The sequence below is a fragment of the Amphiprion ocellaris genome, chromosome 2 (assembly GCF_022539595.1).
Source record: "Amphiprion ocellaris isolate individual 3 ecotype Okinawa chromosome 2, ASM2253959v1, whole genome shotgun sequence".
NCBI lineage: Eukaryota > Metazoa > Chordata > Actinopteri > Pomacentridae > Amphiprion > Amphiprion ocellaris.
This window is the reverse complement of record NC_072767.1, coordinates 26,370,735-26,390,000: the sequence shown is the minus strand read 5'-3', so window position 1 is coordinate 26,390,000 and position 19,266 is coordinate 26,370,735. Positions and strand designations below refer to the sequence as shown.

At 39.3% G+C, this 19,266-nt stretch overlaps 1 protein-coding gene across 1 annotated transcript in view; it reads left to right on the top strand.

The window, feature by feature from the left end:
- Positions 1-1,005: 1,005 nt before the first annotated feature.
- The window catches only part of rnf13 (ring finger protein 13), a 49,920-nt gene continuing 31,659 nt past the window's right edge, over positions 1,006-19,266 (top strand). The window contains exons 1-4 of the mRNA XM_023280816.3: positions 1,006-1,227; positions 3,712-3,961; positions 4,179-4,259; positions 17,439-17,561. Coding sequence (XP_023136584.1) covers positions 3,848-3,961; positions 4,179-4,259; positions 17,439-17,561 — 318 coding nt within the window. The 5' untranslated portion in view covers positions 1,006-1,227; positions 3,712-3,847. The remainder of the gene's footprint in view (positions 1,228-3,711; positions 3,962-4,178; positions 4,260-17,438; positions 17,562-19,266) is intronic.

Below are 19,266 nucleotides of genomic sequence, written 5' to 3'. Positions count from 1 at the left end.
TAGTTGTTTACATGTATATATTGTTTTTTAGAAAAAAAATGTGTTTGTTTTTGTATTTATCAGTCCGATGGTGAGCTTGTTGCACCGGAATTTCAGTCATAATGTGCACCAACTAGTGTATGTTCTGGTTGACATTAAAGTGGCTATTCTATTCTATTCTATTCTATTCTATTTGCTTTTTTTTTGGCTTTTTTAAAAAAAAAACTTGGCATAAATAAAGATGTACCTGGAATGTTTTCTAAAGTTAAAAAAGGCAATTTGGTAAAAAGCACTTATTAGGAAGAGCGTTCCCTTTTACAGTGCAACAGCTACTTTTTGTGCTCATACATATGTTTCTATATATCATTTGCAATATTTGATATAATGCTTAATATTACATTAGAATTTCAATACAATTGCAACTATCGCGTCTTGCTTTTCTATTCTAGTGTATTTCAGCTCGCGTATTTTTATGCTAACATATTGTGCATCTATGTCATTGCTATTCTATTTAGGCACTGCATTTATTCTCATGTTTTCAAAGCTTATAACAATACACAGTATTTTTTAAAGCGTTACTCTGTTGCATGCAGCACCCCACACTACAGTAAATACCCCCCAACTCCCCCCAAAAGGTTACAACTTGTGGACTGCAACCAATTCCTAATCACAAACATGAAGCCCTCAAAAGAAGATACACCCCGTTTTCTATAGAGGGTGCTAGAGATTTAAAAGTGAGCGTCTATTCTTTTTTGAGTAGGTGGACGACAACATTTGCTGATGAGAAAGACCTCAATGTGTTTTGTTTCCCTATTAAAATATAGTTTCTTTACGTGTTCCTCTGTGCGCCCAGGTAATCTGATCATGCTCAGATGCAGCGGTAATAAAGCTGTAAATGCAGACTGGCTGGCTCAGCCTAAAAGGCAGTAAAGAGCTGTTTATGCCATCACGTGGATCTGTTTACGTCTGGAGTCATTTCCGGAACGGGATGATTGACAGGTATAATGTCCAATCAGAGGCCAGGAGCAGAGCGGCGGAAGTTTGCGCTCCCACATGAAACAAGAAGCTAACGGATTAAACAGTAACGTTTATGATCACATTCCCCGATCCAACGTTCAAACGGAATGAACCGCATCCGAAATCATCGCTGTTATTCATGCTCTCTCACACGACGTATAGCAACGGAGGGCAATGTTGCTGTCACCTGCTAAATTCGTGGACAAGATAAACCTGCGAGCAGAAATCAAGGTAAACACCCAGGCTAGCTACCAAAGCTAGCCCCATGCTAACTCGCACACAGGACGCTGAGTTTCTGTAGCTAGCTGCACACCTTGGAGACTGTCCACGCCGATTTATTTATGTTAGCTATCTTCGAAAATGTCTCTGTTTAAAAGTGTATGACATTATCGCTGCCGTTATATGATAACGGCTATTTCTTGTGTAAACCAATACTGGTCTTCGACTTTCGGCTTAGTTCAACGACTGTCTTCTGATGTATTATTGGTAATGTTGGCAATGTGTTTTCTCATTTTCACTTGTATTCTCTAGTCACACTGATATATCAATTGAGTCATGCTATGATGGTCTCATGGTTTCTTCCCAAAATGTGATTGCTGTCATTTGATGCTCAGTCATCATCTGCTCACTGCCGTTGCTGCTTTCGATTCCCCTTTGGGTTTGTTATTATCTCAGACAGGTTTGGTGCAATGTCTCCGTCTGTGCAACCATACGTTTGAGTATGTCATGCACAAATGCATTTTAGGCATCTAGATCACATTTGCAAACTACTGTTTTCCTCAAGGTTAGCAGCAACTTGTGTGTCACTTCTGAAACATACCTCAGTAAAGTCTAATCATTTTAAACTGTACTTTGAAATGCTGTATGACACTGACAGGTCATGAAAATACACTTTATGGCTGGGCAATGGGATATCATTGTATATTCTGACAAGACAACTGAAATTTAACAATCAATAGAGGTGTTTTTATGAATAGAATGCATTTAGTTCACTAAGCAGGACTGTTTTAAAGGTCTCTTATAGTGTTCTTTTTCAGCAAGTTTATTAAAATATCACGTTTCCATGATATTTTTCTTATCTTTCAATTTTTCTAGCTCAAAATACTTCAGAAATGGTTCATTTTGAATTTCTCATACAGTGTTTTGCAGTTAATGAAATCGGTTGTTTAGGAGTGCAGAGCAGGAGCTTGGAAATGGCTACAAAGTGACTTTCTTAATTGGTTGTGTTTTAGTCACTATTTTATATTCGTTCAGTTGTCTGACAACAGATGTGAAAACATACGTCAACGATTACTTTATTTGTGAGTTAGTTGTATTAAAATACACTATGTGTGTGCATAAAGAGTAGGATAAAAGCAAAAACGATCCTGGCTGAGCCAAGGATGCACTGAAGCATAACAGGTAACCTGAAGACACATTAGGTTATTTTGATAAAGACAGCCAGTATTTTATATACACAGCGTCTGAAATTGATTTTCAAAAAAAAAATAATGATACCATTATTGCAATCTAAAATATCGTATACTGGGAATATTTTAATCATCTCGCCCAGCGCTGATATCAATGATCGTTGATTATCTGACAATGTTTTTGCACCAGTGAACCAGACAATATGCAGATGCTTAAGCACAGTAGTTAGAAGTGAGTGCAGGTGCTACTGAAGCTGTTTATAGATTTCCTCGTATGCTCAAACCACCACAGCCACAGTGCTGAAGTTAACTTTTGTCAACTAGACACGCGGTGCCCTTGCAATGGAAAATAATGATATCAGTCAAAATGGGAATGAAAACAAGCTGTTAATGGGTTATGAATAAAACAGGAAAAAGGTTACTGACAAGATACTGTGCCTTCCTTCTCGGACCCAGGAAGTATTTGAAAACATTTCTTATCGTCTTTCAAATGCCCTCAACAAACCAAGGCCATGCAATACTGCTTCCCCATTTTGACACCAACGCAGCTTACTGGTCTTGAGTTCAGCAAGTCTTTAGCTGTTGTTTTCTCCTGACCTGATCACATGCTGCCCTCTGCTTTGTGAGCTTGAACTCCTCATGCTGGGATGTTTGGTCTGCAGCTCAGTGAAGTCTTTATGAAGTAACTGGGCAGTAACAAAGAAAGACAGTCCTGACCCCATTTTCTCCATGGAAAAATGTTGCAAATTCTTGCTCATTTCTTGTCTTTGTTCTCTTCCCCACAGAATGCATTTATTTTTGCAGGGTATTTAAACCAAGAGAAAAGCAGCACACAGGAGAAATAAATGTTCTGACACCCTGAATATATGGAGTACCTACATTCTCAGTTAGTCTGTGTAAGTTATCATTTAATAGCAGTAAGTGTGGTGAGATGATGTCATTGACACTCGATGTGTTCAGGTCACGCCAGTAATGACTACCAACATTAAAATGTTATAACTCCTGATTAGTAGCTCAACTTGACTCGTCGTTTCTCCGTGGAGCAAACAGTCAACCATAAGATTTTCTCTTTAAAGACACTGTCGCTAGAGATTCCTAAAAAAAAGCACTTAAGTTCACCTAGTAACTCATTTACTATTTGTGCAAAGCCTCCTCCAGTGACAAGTTTTCGAAACTCGCTTACAGTAGATCAAAATAACAACAATGTGCTCCTCGCTCTGTCTTTATGTTAAACAGCTTAATTACAGTTTTTAGGCTGTGTGAAAGAAAGGCTACTTAATTACACAAACACTGGTGTCTTTTCTAGGTGTGACGACAACGGTTGGTCGGTGCGTAGGAGCCCCACTGCAGGCCGGCCGAGTGGACATTTGTGTGTGTTTATGGTGTTGTGTGTGTATACGAGTAAGTGGCATAGCAGCTGGGGGTTGTAACGTGATGCCAAGATGCTGCTGTCCCTGGGAATGCTGATGTTGTCAGCCACACAGATCTACACCATCTTCACCGTTCAACTCTTCGCCTTCCTCAACCTGCTGCCTGTGGAAGCCGATATTGCTGCTGTGAGTAATTCACGTAAATACATGCACAAATACAGATGGAAACCTATTACAATAATATAACTGTGTACACCACAACTGATAGAGAGACAAATCTTCAATATTGTGTTGCTTTTTTGCAGACAGGTTTGAAATAATGTAAAAAGTAAAATTCAGAGGGCTGCGTTTGTCTGTTTATGTATTAGTGAACCCCCAGTAATTTAATTTCTTCATCTTTCAGTACTCATTTGACAACAAAACGGAGAACTTCGATGACCTGCCTGCGCGGTTTGGTTACAGGCTTCCCAGTGATGGACTGAAAGTGAGTGCAAAAGGGTCATGGGTTGTTTTTATGATTTGTCAGTTGATTGTTTGTTCAGATGTTTTTTACTTTACAGCTTCACAGAATTAAAGTTTAACTATGCAAAAGATTATATTATATTACGTAATTTCTTGCTTTTGACCAAAAGGTCATATATGTTGCTCGTGTACTAGATATAGATGAATACAAACATCTTGTTATACATTTGTAAGCCGAGCAAAATTAAAAATGCATGTAGGTATGCAAAAATGTACATTTTATATATACAACAGGAGCTATGCTTTAAATATTCCTTATCCGTTTGTTAAAACAATGAAAATCAGGATTGGTTTTGAAATATTATCCACTGAAAACACACAAGTTGCCAATGACAGAAAGTGTGGTGGACATGCAAAGTCTAACTCACAAAGCTGAAATGTGAATAAAAGTGTAGTGACACTTAACACACATTGCAAATCAGCTTTAAAAGATATACAAGATATTTTCCAGAGGGACTTCAATGAAGCCTCATCAAAGTTTAATCATACGTAATGGAACGGCTCACAAACATTGCTGCTCTGTGTTGAGAACTGTGATAACGTGTGTTGTTGTGGTGTTTGTGTATGCCGCACTCGTCGGCCTGCACATTTGTTGATCCACAAAGCTCATAGAAGGGATGATTCATGTCTGCTATCTAAGCTGGTCATTGTGGTGTTCCCCACTGTAAAGAGCTCCCTTGTTGTTGTTGCACAAAGGCATTCTGCATGCAGAAGCAAGCTGATAGCAAAATGCTTTGTGTCTTGTTTAGTGTCTGTGTTTATATGCGAGTTAAATCATGTGTATATGGACATTTATAATTTCTGACTCCTATCTGAATTTGAGGGCGCTATGTTTAGCATCACTACACCACTGTCACGGTCTCACAGCATAGTTTTGGTAATGTCACGTGAGTTGTGACACCATGGAATATTATAGGGCTTAAGGTTGAGAAGATTAGTAGCGTCACATGTCATGAAGTTTGTAAAGATCAGCACAAGTGTTTCTATTTTCTCATTTGCTGCTGCCTATTTCACTCCAAAAGCATAATTACATGTCTCTGTTGGACATCCGTTGTAGTGTTAATTTTTGCCATGTTATTCCTGACACATGAAAAACACTTCATGCCATAATCACAGACTGGGATCAGACGTGGAGACAGTTGACTGTGGCTCAGGGTGTCACAACTGTATGGAAATTTGGCAAATGGTAAAAGATGTATATATTAACTAATAATTGGAGCAGATTTCCAACTCTGTTAGATTTCAGAATATATGGAGGACATGTTTCCACAGGAGTTTCTAGTATATCATCTTTAATCACTGAGGTGAGAAAAGAAATGATCTTTATTATGTATTTCTGTTTGCCGATATGGGTCATCACCAAGACAGATTTCTGCTACATCTACTCAAACAGCTAGGGATATTTCACACATATTGCTCTGTGTATGTATACAGGAATATTAGACTTATGTAAGACTCTGTGCTGTGAAAACTGACAAAAGATTTAGTCTCTGTCCTCAGCTTTGTCTTAAATTCATCCAACCTCTGCGTCTTAATTGTTTTTTTCTTTTACCTCTGCTCTCTGCTGTTGTCCAGCCAGTGCAGTGAGGCTAAGTGCCATGCAGACATGAAGTCTGGTCCCTAAGGGCTCCCAGACTTACCCTCCCATTTGCTGCCTCTGTCTGCCTTGTTGAGTTCAGCAGCGAGCTCTTTCACACAACTGCTGTGATTTACAGCTGCTTTAACAAGCTTTTTAATATAAAATGTAGACGCATCAGCACATATATTGTCACAAATGAAGGCTGTACTACAGGAGAAGTTCTCATTTTCTGTAGTTTAGCCACTGAAGATTTATTTGGTTGTAAGGTTGTGTTCAGGTACATGGTAAGGTTTTTGTCCCACAACATCCTTCTTCTTTTATGCACCTGCAATACACTCTTACACCTGCTGTTAAGTTGTTATTATAAATCCATTGTTATACTTGACTAATCGCTTTTCACATGCCATGTTGCTAAATATTAGTTATTCAATCCTTTCATTAATATGTAAGCAGCAAAGAAGGGATAACAGCTTACAAAATCTCATGACATGAAGCCTGCAGCAGTTTTTCCAACCACAAGTGATTCATGAAATGATATGTCAATGTGTAGAATATTCACTTGTTTAAGAAGAATTTGCTCATGTTTCTTCATAGTATTCCTCAAAGTGGAACAGTACTGAAGCTGTGTTGCACCTAGAAAACCCCTGACATCACATGTCAGCACAAGCCTGTTTGTCTCTGGAGGATTCCCCACAGGGAAGGAGGCTTCAAACAGAGCCTTTCCTATTTCCAGTTACACAACCCGGGCTGTTTACAGTTGTCTGAGAGTCTCACAACAAGACCACTGTGCACCGTGTACCCTGCTACCCAAATTAACTCTCACATGTGCATTGTGCTGGTTTAATACTCTAGATCAAAGTGGAGTTAATGTACACTGTTACAGAATTTGCCGGTATGAAAGTGGCACTATGTGTCTTAGATGTGGAGTCACAGAGTGAAGTTTTTACATGGTGCGTTCCAGTATCTATTCAAATCAAATACTGTAAATTATTTAAAGTTGGCTACCATCCCTGTTGAAGTAGCGTCCTTGTGCAGCAATATACTGCTCCAAGTGCTCCTGCGATGCTTGTAATGCAGATCTGCTAATATCTGTGACGAGCGCTGAATCTCCTAACCTGTGTGTTATTTTGGGGAAGAGGAAGAAGTTGCGGGGAGAAATCTGGTGAGTGCAGTTGGTGGGGAGCGATGATTTTGCTGCTGCGGCAACAAAACCTGTCCCGAATCATTGTGATGTGACATAGTGCGTCTGGCACCCACGTGCCACAGTCGTCCACATCAATTGTGCACCAGATCTTTTGCCTGAAAAGCCTCAGAACGTGCAATAGAACTCTGCCTTGACAGTTCAACCCTGTGGGATTAATTCATTCAATCATATGAATGACCAAGAAAGCAACGAACATGTTCCTGTTGTGCTCCTGACCTCATACCCTGTGTCTGGTTTCACTGTGAAAACTGCTGTTTCTTCTCTCTGAGGTAGCTGCAGAACAACCTCTCATCGCTAGTGATGATCCTCCACATGAGGGTTGGATCATCCAGCTGCTGACTGGCACAGAATGCAAAGTTTTCTTCACAAATGTGCAGTTACCTGTGATCACAAATACACATGTATCACAGGCCCTGCTGTTTATAGTATGCCATTTGGTCTCCTGACTCTTGACAGTTGCTGCTCACAAAGTTACATACACAGAATTGAGACACACTCTGTGTACGTACACCACAATCAGCATCTGACCTTTTTGATCACTCCTCATAACATAAAAATGAAATTAATAGCTGTCACTACACACCCGTCACCCTATAAAATCAGTTTTTTGTTTTACATACATGCATACATACATGCATTTAGATTCAAAATTTTTGTCTAAAAAATAACTGTCGCATATGTTTTGAAGTAAACTCTTGTTTGTCCCTTTAAAATCAAGTGAAATGAACACAGTACTGTGCAAAAGTTTGGGGTCACAGAGGCAATTTCATGTTTTCCATGAAAACTCACACTTTTATTCGTGTGCTAACATAATTGCACAAGGGATTTCTAATCATCAGTTCGCCTTTCAACACCATTAGCTAACACAATGTAGCATTAGACCACAGGAGTGATGGTTGCTGGAAATGTTCCTCTGTACCCCTATGTAGATATTCCATTAAAAATTAGCCGTTTCCAACTAGAATGGTCATTTACCACTTTAACAATGTTTAGACTGTATTTCTGATTAATTTAATTTTATCTTCAATGAAAAAACTGCTTTTCTTTCAAAAATAACAACATTTTTAAGTGACCCCAAACGGTAGTGTGTATAGTTACAGGACAAGAGAACAATCTAAGTTGAAAATTTGTATAGCACTGAATATCCTCTGGAGACTCTTACACTTGATAATGGGGAAGCTTTTAAAAAAAAATACTGTTTCTGACTTGTCTCAACAACTCCCACATCTCATATCTGGCATGAGATTGACACCAAAATATTTTTTTAAAGGTCATCATGTGATTAGTTGACTTTATTTAATAATCTAGATAAAGGCTGAGAGAGAGGAGAAATATACAACCGAGCTGAGCATCACTCTGTGGAGACAAGGCTCAGCACTGTGACATTTCATTTAGACATTTCTTACATTAGATACTGGTCAAGAAACGATGCCAAGAAGATACAAGAAATAACTCTGCTCCCATTTCGCAGTAAAGTTCTTGGCATCTTTCTCGGGGTTTAGGCTTTTTTTTTTCAATTCCATTTTGTACCCACTTTCATTTCCACAATTATAGGCCTATCTATAGACAGCCTGAAAAGAGATGCTTGCATTTCCTTTGGAAAGTCTTTGTGGTTTGGAAGGTGCAACAGCAGTAGATGAGAACCAGTGCGAAAGTCTCTTACCCTAGTATAGAGCCCATTTTCTGCTCATTTGCAGGTTCATAATTTTATTTTTGAGGTCTCCTCGAATATGTTTGCATGCGTTAATGTTCAAAAAACACAATATTTTACTCACGGTGTGTGTTTCTGTCTAAAATTGTTTAGTTTTAGCACCTGTCTCTTAAAGCCTTCAAAAACTATGAAAATACCACCAAACTAACAGCAGTCGCTGTTAGTGACTCATATCTATGGTGAGCTGAAACAACACTGTCGTGGTGAAATCAGGATTTTAACTGTACAGATCAGCAGCCCATAAAGACCACATGTGTTAATAGTCTTTGGAAACCTTTGCTGTCACTGTCTAAAATTGTAGCAGTGACTGGAGCCAAAAATGACTGACATCATGACACAATAATTACACAGTGATACTGAAGAAAAATATTTGTCATAATTGAATCACATTGAAGTTAAAGAAAAACACATCTTTTTAAAAACTGATGTCGATGCAGTTTCATCGATTATACTGACTAATTATAGCAACTCTACTCTGATTGGAGAGCTGCCTCGACAAAATGAGACCGTGTGGCGTATGTACCGTCATCCTAGATCTACGAGTACAGGCAGAGAGATGAAGCCCAGTAGAAGGGATTCTTGTGAGGAAATAATGGTGGGATGAGAGGCAGCTGCTCATTCTTCGTTTGAGCGCCAAATCAGCCACAAAGAAAGCAGGCATTCTGCAAATGTGTGACATGGTGACATAAATAATTAGAAGAAGAAACAAGAACTGAACTGAACTTGAAACAAGATATTTCAGGCCGGTAAGGACAGGCTCCCTCTGTGGGGGGGCAATATATCACTCTGGCTTTGACTTTTGGATTTTGTAAGTTTGCAAGCCTTTTACCTGATCAAAAAAGTTTTTTGGCACATTTTAGGAAAGAAGAAAACCCCAAAAAAGCCTAATATGGGCTCTTTGAATATGTTGCTATAAAGGTATGATGTAAAAATATTTATATTTCTACTTAGAACATAAAAGTGTAATTTCTGTGGCAATGTGTGTCCACAAATTAAAAGGTTTAAGAGCCTCTATAACATCTTTACATCTGATGAAACCCTTTCTAAAGAATTCTGAATACTAATTATGCTGCTGTAGAATCAGCAGAAAGAATTATCTTCTATCACTGAACAAACCTCTTAATCTTCCCATGTCACAACTTGAGTCTTACATTTTGACTATTTTTTTTTTAAATTGGGGAACAGACTACTGAAAATTGCTTATAGATATGATTGTGAAGAAATGGCTGTCTCTGGTAAGTCTGGCTTCTTGTTCAGGCAACTGTGCCTGTTGTCTGGTGTGAACTAAGGGTGTAGCGTCCTGCTGCCCTGCTCAGGATTAGCAGGAAAAGACGACCAATAAATGGACGTTTTTGTACGACACACCTGCTAGAAGCTTTCATTCATTCCCAAGATGCATGAGCAGGTGTACACTAATCAGCCACAACAGTAAAAACCAAATGCCTAAGATTGTTTAGGTCCCCCTTGTACCGTCAAAACTGCGTTTTAGTTGGGGCATGTATGCTTGACTTGTGAGGGTTTCCTGGCACTGGGATGTTGAATTTTTACGTCCTGTGGGTTGTGATTTGTTTCATTTCATCCCATTGGATTGGGATCTTGTCAGTTTGTATGCCTGGTCAACCCCACTGCCTTTGTTGTGTTCCTTGAGCCTTTCCTGAGCAGTTTTTGCTGTGTGGTGCGCTGCATCGTTGTACTTGCAGAGGCCGCAACCATCAGGGAGTGCTGTTGCCATAGAAAGGATGGTACATGTCAAAGTAACATCCACATAAATGACAGGACCCGATGTTTCTCAGCAGAACATTGCACAAGACAGATCGGTGTCTTCTGCTTTAACTCTCAGTGGTTTTGTTGTGGCAGACCAGCGTATGTCGTTGTTCCTCCACTGACTTGTGTTTTGTCATGCTGCTTGTGAAGCTAATAGTGGTCATTTCCAGTTCACTAATTTCCACTGAATTAAATTGTAATGGAATTATCTGACAGAATTATCTCAAGGCAGATGTTGACTCATTCGGGTTCTTAGCTCTTCATGTCACTCATGGGTCTTTATCAGCAAACTGAGCCAGTACAGAGGCATTATGTCGCCACACATATTGTTCAGCTGCTCACATGATTAAGAATTTGCTTCTCTGCTCACATTCTCTGCCCTCAAAGACCCCTGAAGGTTCCTGGACTTCACTTTAAAAAGTACCTCTGTTTTGCTCTCAGCCAAATGTGTAATAAATGACCTTCTGGCTTCTGCTAATACTCAAACCAGCTTTCTGCTTAAACGTGCACTTTTGTGCTTTTGTTGTCAACAGGAAAGAGGTGAAATGTTCACACTGAAAGGAATGTATGTGGGATTTTCTCAGTTATGGTGGTGGCTTTCCGTGGTGATGAAGCACTGATATAGTTATTTAATGCATCTGCATGAGTCATTTGTCTTATGCCTGGTTCTGGTAAATGTATAATAATGAACTAATAGCAGGCAGTTGTGATTCCTGTCAGTTTCCGGATGACTTAAGCACATTTGATACTCCTTCCGTAGTACTTGCTGGAAGGAGGGGTTCAGAATGTCTTCAGAAATGTGTTTCCCAACACTTTTCTGATGCTGGATTTGAGAGATCTGTGTCTGACTTTCTAAAACCGGTGAGCCAACATTAACGTTGACTTCAGGCTGTGAGGAGCTAAAACATTGTACATCTCTTGCTAGGGCCTGATACCAGTTTCGGGGAATTAGAAGTACTGAACTTACCATGAAGACAAATCTTGACTATACATCTAACTGTTTGCTTAGCTGTGACACATACTCTGCTACATGTTCTGCAGACAATAGTACAACAACTGTAAACAGTGGAGTTAGAGCTGCTCTCCTGGACAAATTATGTGATGACATGACACTATTTCTAAATTACCACAACCTTATTCTTTAAAGCATTCTGTAAAAGACAGTTTTCATTTCACTAATACATCTATGGCACGCCAAAAAAATGAAATTGTGTGGTATTATCTCCGTTTTGAAAGAAAACCACATCTCCCCCATCTATATCAGCCAACTTTAAACTGTGCCTTCCAGTGAGACTGTTATTATACAAACTGCAAAACTAACTGAAGTCAGACAACACATCTGACAAACTACTTCCTGGAGACCAAATCCGTCCGTTTACAGGCATAAAATGAGTCTAGTGGTTTCATTGGCTGCTTTGCCCCTTTTCTCTTTCGACTTTCAGGTTTACGGTTCACTTTCCCCAACCACATTTTCTCAGCAGACGTTGACCTAGAAACAGACCACCTTTTTTTATTTTACATCAAGAAAGCAGCTCCCCCATTTCACTGGCATTCCTGTCCAGGCTGAAAGCAATAATGGGATAAGCCTCAGTAAGAAGGTCAGGGGTCGGTGCCACAACACTGCAATGTAGTAAATACCGTAAATGGTAACGTAAGAATAAAAAGTGCAGAGTACAAGCAATGTATGTTTGTCTGTGAAAGTAAAGTCTGTTGCCTCACCTGCTTCCTGTTGAGGCCGTGCTTGAGGCCGCATGTTTTGAAGTGGTTTAGGTAAGTTCAAGTGGGGAATCTGAACATGAACGAATCAGTGTGGAGTCTCACAGGCTTTAATCTGCTTATGGGAGGCTTCAGTCAGGCTAGAATGATTTATTAATTCCTTTGTTTTTTTCCTGTCTCAACACAGAGCAAAGCTGCAAACAAGCCCTATAGTCAGATTTTCACTGACAGGATTAAGTGTAATCACTGTGCAATAATTTGGGATAGTCAAACATCACCTCCTCCCCCCTTGAATTCAAATGGAAACAACAGAACATCCCTTCGTTTGATAGCAGGAAAGACGACATTAGCACCCTCTTGGGTTGTTTGGTGTCCAGTGAGTACAACAGCAAGAAACTAAAGGTTGTTTTCTGCATAACTTTGTTTTTTTTTTTTTGTCATATTTAACACTAATTCTCTAAAATGTTAATGTAAGTTTTAGTTTGAAAAGCGTGACTCCACAAACAAGTTGCTGTTAGGCTTTTAAGGTGCTTATTTGGGAGTGCCATAGAAACTTAAAGAAGCAACCTAATCTGTAGTTTTTGTCTTGTTTTTTTTTTTTTTGTCCTATAACCGCTCTTTTTGCCTCTCTCTTCAGAATAGACAGAGCCAGCCAATTATGTGTTTGTGACACATATTGTATACATAATTTAATCTGCAGAAGCAACAGTTAATGTGTATGTTGTTGTGTATTGAAAGTTATATTTGCATATCCGTTTGAATGTTATTGCATTATACAGAGTTTTGATACTGTATATCATTGACAAGTGTGGATTTGTTGACAAATTTATTCGTTTGGATTGGATTTATTAATCAATAAAATGAATTCCAGGTTTTTGTAACATTAAGCTGTAGAACAATAGCTAATTCACTCCGCAGGAACACCAGATTTTTTTCTTTCTATTCTTTATAACCCACTCAAGCAACAAAAACCAGCCGACTTCAGCCCAAGTGTTAAAAGTTAGTCTTGAATTCAAGGCTGGAGTGCAGAACTTATACATATAAATGAATGCTGGTTTCCTTACCAGACAAGCTCAAACAATACTAATAAACCCCAACGGTGCCAGGTAAATCTCTCTGTATTTATCATTATACCAGTTTTATATCTGCTTCGGTAACATTCACCTGCTGACGCACTGGTGGTGATGTTTTATTTCAGCAGTGGTTTGCCAGTGCTGAAGGGGGATGCAACTGTAGCAACAGAGATGAAGGAGACTGGGAGCAAAAATCCAGAAAGTAGTGACTGTGTTATATACTGTAAATACTCTCACTGCCTGAAGGGGGAGACACTGCAGGTTTAAGAGTTCAGTTCTCAGGGATGTAACCACTCCTTAAAACTGGACAAACTACTTAAGGCTTGCACTTTGCACCAGTATGTTGTCTCAGATAAAAACATCATGTGGTTCAACAAGGTCCGTCACTGAACCTGAAAACACTTTGTTGGGTCTGATTAAGTAAATTTACTGTCCTTACACTTGATGCCTTGACTTTGCATTGCTAGTATCACACTGTTGAGTACATTTGAGAAATGTCATTAATCATATTTGTACTCACTGTGGGCTTATTTTTTTATTGCAATTTAAAGTCCTGCACCTCTTTGAAAACATGGCAACCATGGCTAGAAAGGAAAGGAACTCAAAAAGATCTTTTGTGCAGTTTAACAGTGCCATATATCTTTAAAAAAAAGAAAACTGTTAAATTTCTGCGATTATACATTTTACAAAAGTGAAAAGAACCTGGCATCACTATGTACAGCATTTTTCCAAGTGCCCACAACTGTGACCATTACTGGAAAAATGGTGGCTTTACATCCTAATTTCTTTTGTGGTTGTCTGCTATTTGCTCTGTGTGAATGCATCCTGCAGTTCAGCCAAGTTCTGCCAAAAAGTCCCGAAATTTTCATCATGTGACTGTTGGTTGCAGCTGAGTCACAAAGTCACTGATTCACTTCCTGTTTTTACCTTTTCTTGATATGGAAAAAAAGGTGTAAATTTGGCAGTTTTTAAAAAGATGATGCACCTTTCCTGCCTACCCATAGGCAGGTTTTGGGGTTCAGAGGGTTTATTGTGGAGGTGGACTGCAGCCACATATGTAAACTAAAATACTTTGTACCACCTCATGCTTAATGACAGATCTGCCCTCGTGTGGTGTTGTTCCACATTATGACATTCTGGCCAAACTTTGCGGAATGCAGTGAAGGGAAGTTTGTTTTGTGCAATTCAGGCATTCTTATGGAGATGAGTTTCTTTATTACTATTCTTAGTATGTCTTTAAAACCGCATACCGTGACTGTGCAGACATCTTCCCCATTGATGCCTCTCTCAGAACAAAGGAACATGTTCTACTCACAGCACTCACAGGGGCATGAAGTCATCCTGGTATGTACAAACAACAGAGTCTCAAAGTCACAGTAAACGGGCACCACATTATGATTCAAAACTGTGAATTATTATGCAAGAAGACTCGTGTCACAATTTGCAAGTTGCAGCTGTCAAATTCTGGCAGAGCAAATGAATTGTATACTGTGGGATTAGACCCTTCTTGTGTGGGTAAATGGGATATCCTTACACAGACAGGTTTTTCATCTCCTCTCAGGCTACGTTTTCAGGATCCCTCCTCCTTCCTCAGTTATTTCCTGTTTCTCAGCCCGCTCGTGTCTCCGCATTCTGCAGTGCTGGCAAGTGTTTTTTTTTTTTTTTTTTTTTTTTTTTTTTTTAAAGATGTTTTTTCCATCCAACAGAGGGCGCTCTTGCCACTGCTTTCAAAGTCAGCAGGAGGAATGTGAGGCAGTGGCACAGTGATGTCATTTAGCAGCAAGGCTGGGCTGCACTGGAGGCACCCAGAGGTGACGAGGGCGAGGGCAGTGGGTGATTCCTCACGTTCCTCCCGCCTGACGTGAGATTCCGCAGATTTCCCCAGATCGCAGGATTTGACCTTCCATATGCCGAGCCTTATTAAAGTTTAACTGCAACCACACAAGCGCAGTGTAGTCAGCACTTTTCCTCTCCCTGCTGTAGTTCAGTCGGACAGATTTGCTAGCGAATGTGATGTGTCACAACGGTCGTTTTCCGTATGTAGCTCAGCTGCTGTTTTGGAGTTGCACCAGAGCGGCACCGGCAAGATGCAGGAAATCAGTTTGCTGCTAACTGACACCAGACAGAAAGTGCTGACTGTCGCTGGTAATATTGGAGCAGGTTTTTTTTTAAAGCCTTGGCTTTGTGAGATGGAGACAGAAAGATGAAGAGATGAAAGTGGCAGCAGAGTCCCAGAGTCCCACAGCAGTCCACACTTCCTGTCTACCACCCAGCTCTGACACACACAGTGGTGTTAGTTACTCTTACATAAGAACAGCAGAGGTTTTGAAATGTCTGTAACACCAGGTCACACCCTCCTCATGACTTGTTAATTTCCTTTCTCCTTTCATCTGCCCTAGTTCTTTGCTTAAGTCTATTTTTGCGTTTCTCCATTCATTTTTTTCCCATTTGTTCTCTTTTGTCTGTGATAATCCAGTTCTGTTTGCCGCCATGTTTGTATCTTTTGCTTTCTGTGCCTTTGTTCTTCTTTCCTTCATCACTCTGTCAGCCTTCCTCTCTCTCTTCATCTCACTGTCTCCTTCTCATCAGTCATTTCAAAGCTGTCGTTGGAAATAGGACTAAGACAAATGCAAAAGAGAGGGAGATGGGAAATACAAGGACCACAGTTTTTCAGGACAAACTGAGACCCTGAAAAATTTACCAACGTTATCCTTGAAATCTCTAATATACATGCATTTATATTTCTGTTTTTGTTTTCATTATGCATGCACCACCATGTTAAGTTAATGTTTGTCTTCCCAGTGTTATATCTGGGCATGCAGCAAGTGTTCCCCAGCATTTTATGGGTTTCTCTATTTTTCATCTGTGGATGTGATGGATGTTGCTAATCTGGAGTAGGGAAGATAAACAAGGATGCTACTGCTTAGACTTTGGAGCAGAGCACTGAGATTGGATCCTGGGATGAAACTATGTTTTTTCCTCAGCTTGTTAACTGTACACAGGCTCACTAATCATGTCCAGAGAATCCAATAAAACAGCGTTATCATTCCTTGGGAAGCACTGTAATTTACTTACATGCAGATATTAGAAAGACAGAAATAATCTTGTTTTTAGTGCTTATGTCTTGATCTACAGCTGTGGGCCACTGTCATTTATCACACGGTGATATTATCAGTAATAGGAATGCAATGGATCACAGAACTCACAATTTGGATCATATAATGGCTTTTGAGTGATGGATAGGGTCATTTTTCAGGATAAAAAAAGGGGAAGCGATACAGAAATTGCCATGACTGTCGCTGTCAGCTCACGTAAACACAAACTGCGTTGTATCTTATCACTGCAACTCTACATGGAGATACAGGGAATTCCTCATCAAAGCGTAGGTCTGCTGTCAATGTGTTTGTTTTCTGTGTGTGTGTTTGTTTGCTTATTTGTCTGTAAGCAGGATTCTGCAAAAACTCTGAGTTGCAGGCATGGATCACTTGCTTTCTAATTGCAGCATAGGGCATCGGTCTCGGACTGAGCTTTCCCGTTGCCTTTCTGGTAACTTTAAGGAGTTAGAGTGGCAGTAGAACTGTATTTCAATCTGACTTTGTAATTATTCTGTGGTTTACATGAGCGCCGAACTATGGGTGGGGATCTGTGCGGATCTACTTCAGTCAATTACATCAGTTATCAATGCAATCATTAACAGCAGTCCCAGAGATGTGAGTTAGTGAGTTAATGACTTTTAATATCACTGCAGTCTCCAGACATAGATCCCTGTCAAAGTGCCCTTGAAAAAAAAACTCTAACTGATCCATTCTGGTTCTTTTACCAAAATTGAGAAATCTGGAAAAAAAAAACGTTAGCAAATTAGTAATTATGATGGATGGTTGTTTTGATCTTTTTTGGGGTCTCAGTAACACAGTTGTTTAAAAACATGGTTTTATTTTCTCAATAAAAAACTGTTCCTCATTCAATTGATTACTGTAATTATTTAATGCCTTTGTGTGGAAATTGCTCATTTGACTCTTATAGAATGACATTTGCTCAAATTGGATGTCCATCATGTATTTCTCTCAACACATCCATTGATTTCATCCCTGCAGGGCTTCCTGATTGGCGCTCGCCCAGAAAATGCCTGCGAGCCCATCGAACCTCCTCCGAGGGACAACATGACGGGCGCCTTCATCGTCCTCATCAAACGATTTGACTGCAACTTTGACATCAAGGTACAGAGTTTACACTGTTTGGTGCATGTATGTAGTTGTTACAGATAGAAGTGCTTTCTGACTAAACCACACCACAGCCTTAATCCTCCGAGCCCCTAAAACACCCCCTGCAGGTTTGAAAGATATGTTAATTTTGAAAATTGGCTAAAATTTCACCATTTTTTCATTTTTTCATTATCACATCTTTAAGTTCCTTTTACTACTTATCTGTCACACATCAGAGAGCTTAACAAAATCTGTGTTAAAATGAGGATATTTCATCAAAATTGTTATATTCTGCATGTCTCACTTAAACATTCAGCCAAGATAAAGAAATTTTTAAAAAAGCAACTAAAAATTCTGCACTCCCTGCTGCAACCATGAAGCCATGAGTGACTTAGCTGTAATGGAAATGCAAGTAGTAAAATATGTGTAGTACGTAGTGTCTGTATTGTTTTTCCGCTGTTGGTAACACATGTGGGCACTTGATAAAATGTTGTACATCTTGATTCCAGGTTTTTTCAGTTTTCCTTAAAAAAAAATAAAATAAAATTTTTTCTTTTTATGATTTCTTGCATCATAGTTTTGTTGTACTGCACAAAAGACATTGTTAAATTCTCTCTACTTCTAGCTGCGGATGCGCTGTTTCCACAGAGGTGCAGGATTTTATACTGCAATGAAAAATAAGACCACTGTGAGAAAAAATGTGACAAGAGCAAAAGTCACACAAAAACTTGTGGATCAGAGGTTCAATCAACCCAAGACATTTTTAGTTTTATTGTAAGCATAACAATTTTATCTTTACATGGAAACTTAACCAGCCTAATTTGTATATATAACATATCCAGTTTTATTCTGACTAAACTAAATAAAACTGACTTGACCAAAACCATGTTTAGCGTTGTTGTTACAGTGATTTATAGACTTTTTATTTTACTAATAAGCTTTTAACAATTTTTGATTGTGTGTCTGGTTTTGTGAAATTGCAGGTGTTGATTTATTGCAGTGAAACACCTTGAGGCAATCAAAAACTGTTTATTTCAGGAGCTGTTAATATAAAAGGGCACGCTTCCAAAACCATAACTGTGTGTATGTATGCCAAGTACTACAAACACTGTGTGTTGCTTCACAGTGCGTTTATGTCGGCACACAGTGTTTCAGAGATAGTTTTTACTTAAGGCCTTAGATCAGCTTGTTGAAGCAGGAAAACAGGAAGTGGCCATTTCCCTAAACACAGTTTCCTGCATGAGCATCTATCCCATTTTACTGCCTCTCTTTCTTTTCCTGCTGTATTGTTGTGTGGGATTTTTGCATGTGCTTGTTGAAAACTTGTCTGTCTAATAAGTCAGTGAAGCAGCTGAAAGACAGAGAGCTGATCCCCGTTAGTGAAGTGAAGCGTTCGACTATCTACTATGAGAAAAGCAGCATAAGTGTTTGTGCACCATGTTAAAACCTGGAGAGGAAGAGAGAGTCGCTGACAGAGGAGGATGAGGGAGAAACAGAGTATTAATGTCTGTAAAAATGACCTGTCAATGGTAAAATAGAAAGTAATTGAAAACAGCTTGTAGTCCTAGGTAAAGAGTAACTAAGGTTCATGTCAGACATGCACTCCTTTCCATTAATCTGATGCCAGCGCTCCAGACTGCAACCTTTTTTAAGAGTGTGTGAGTTGAAATTTCAACTGGTTGCATTCGTGTGAGTGAATGATGGTCATTCAGCTGCACTG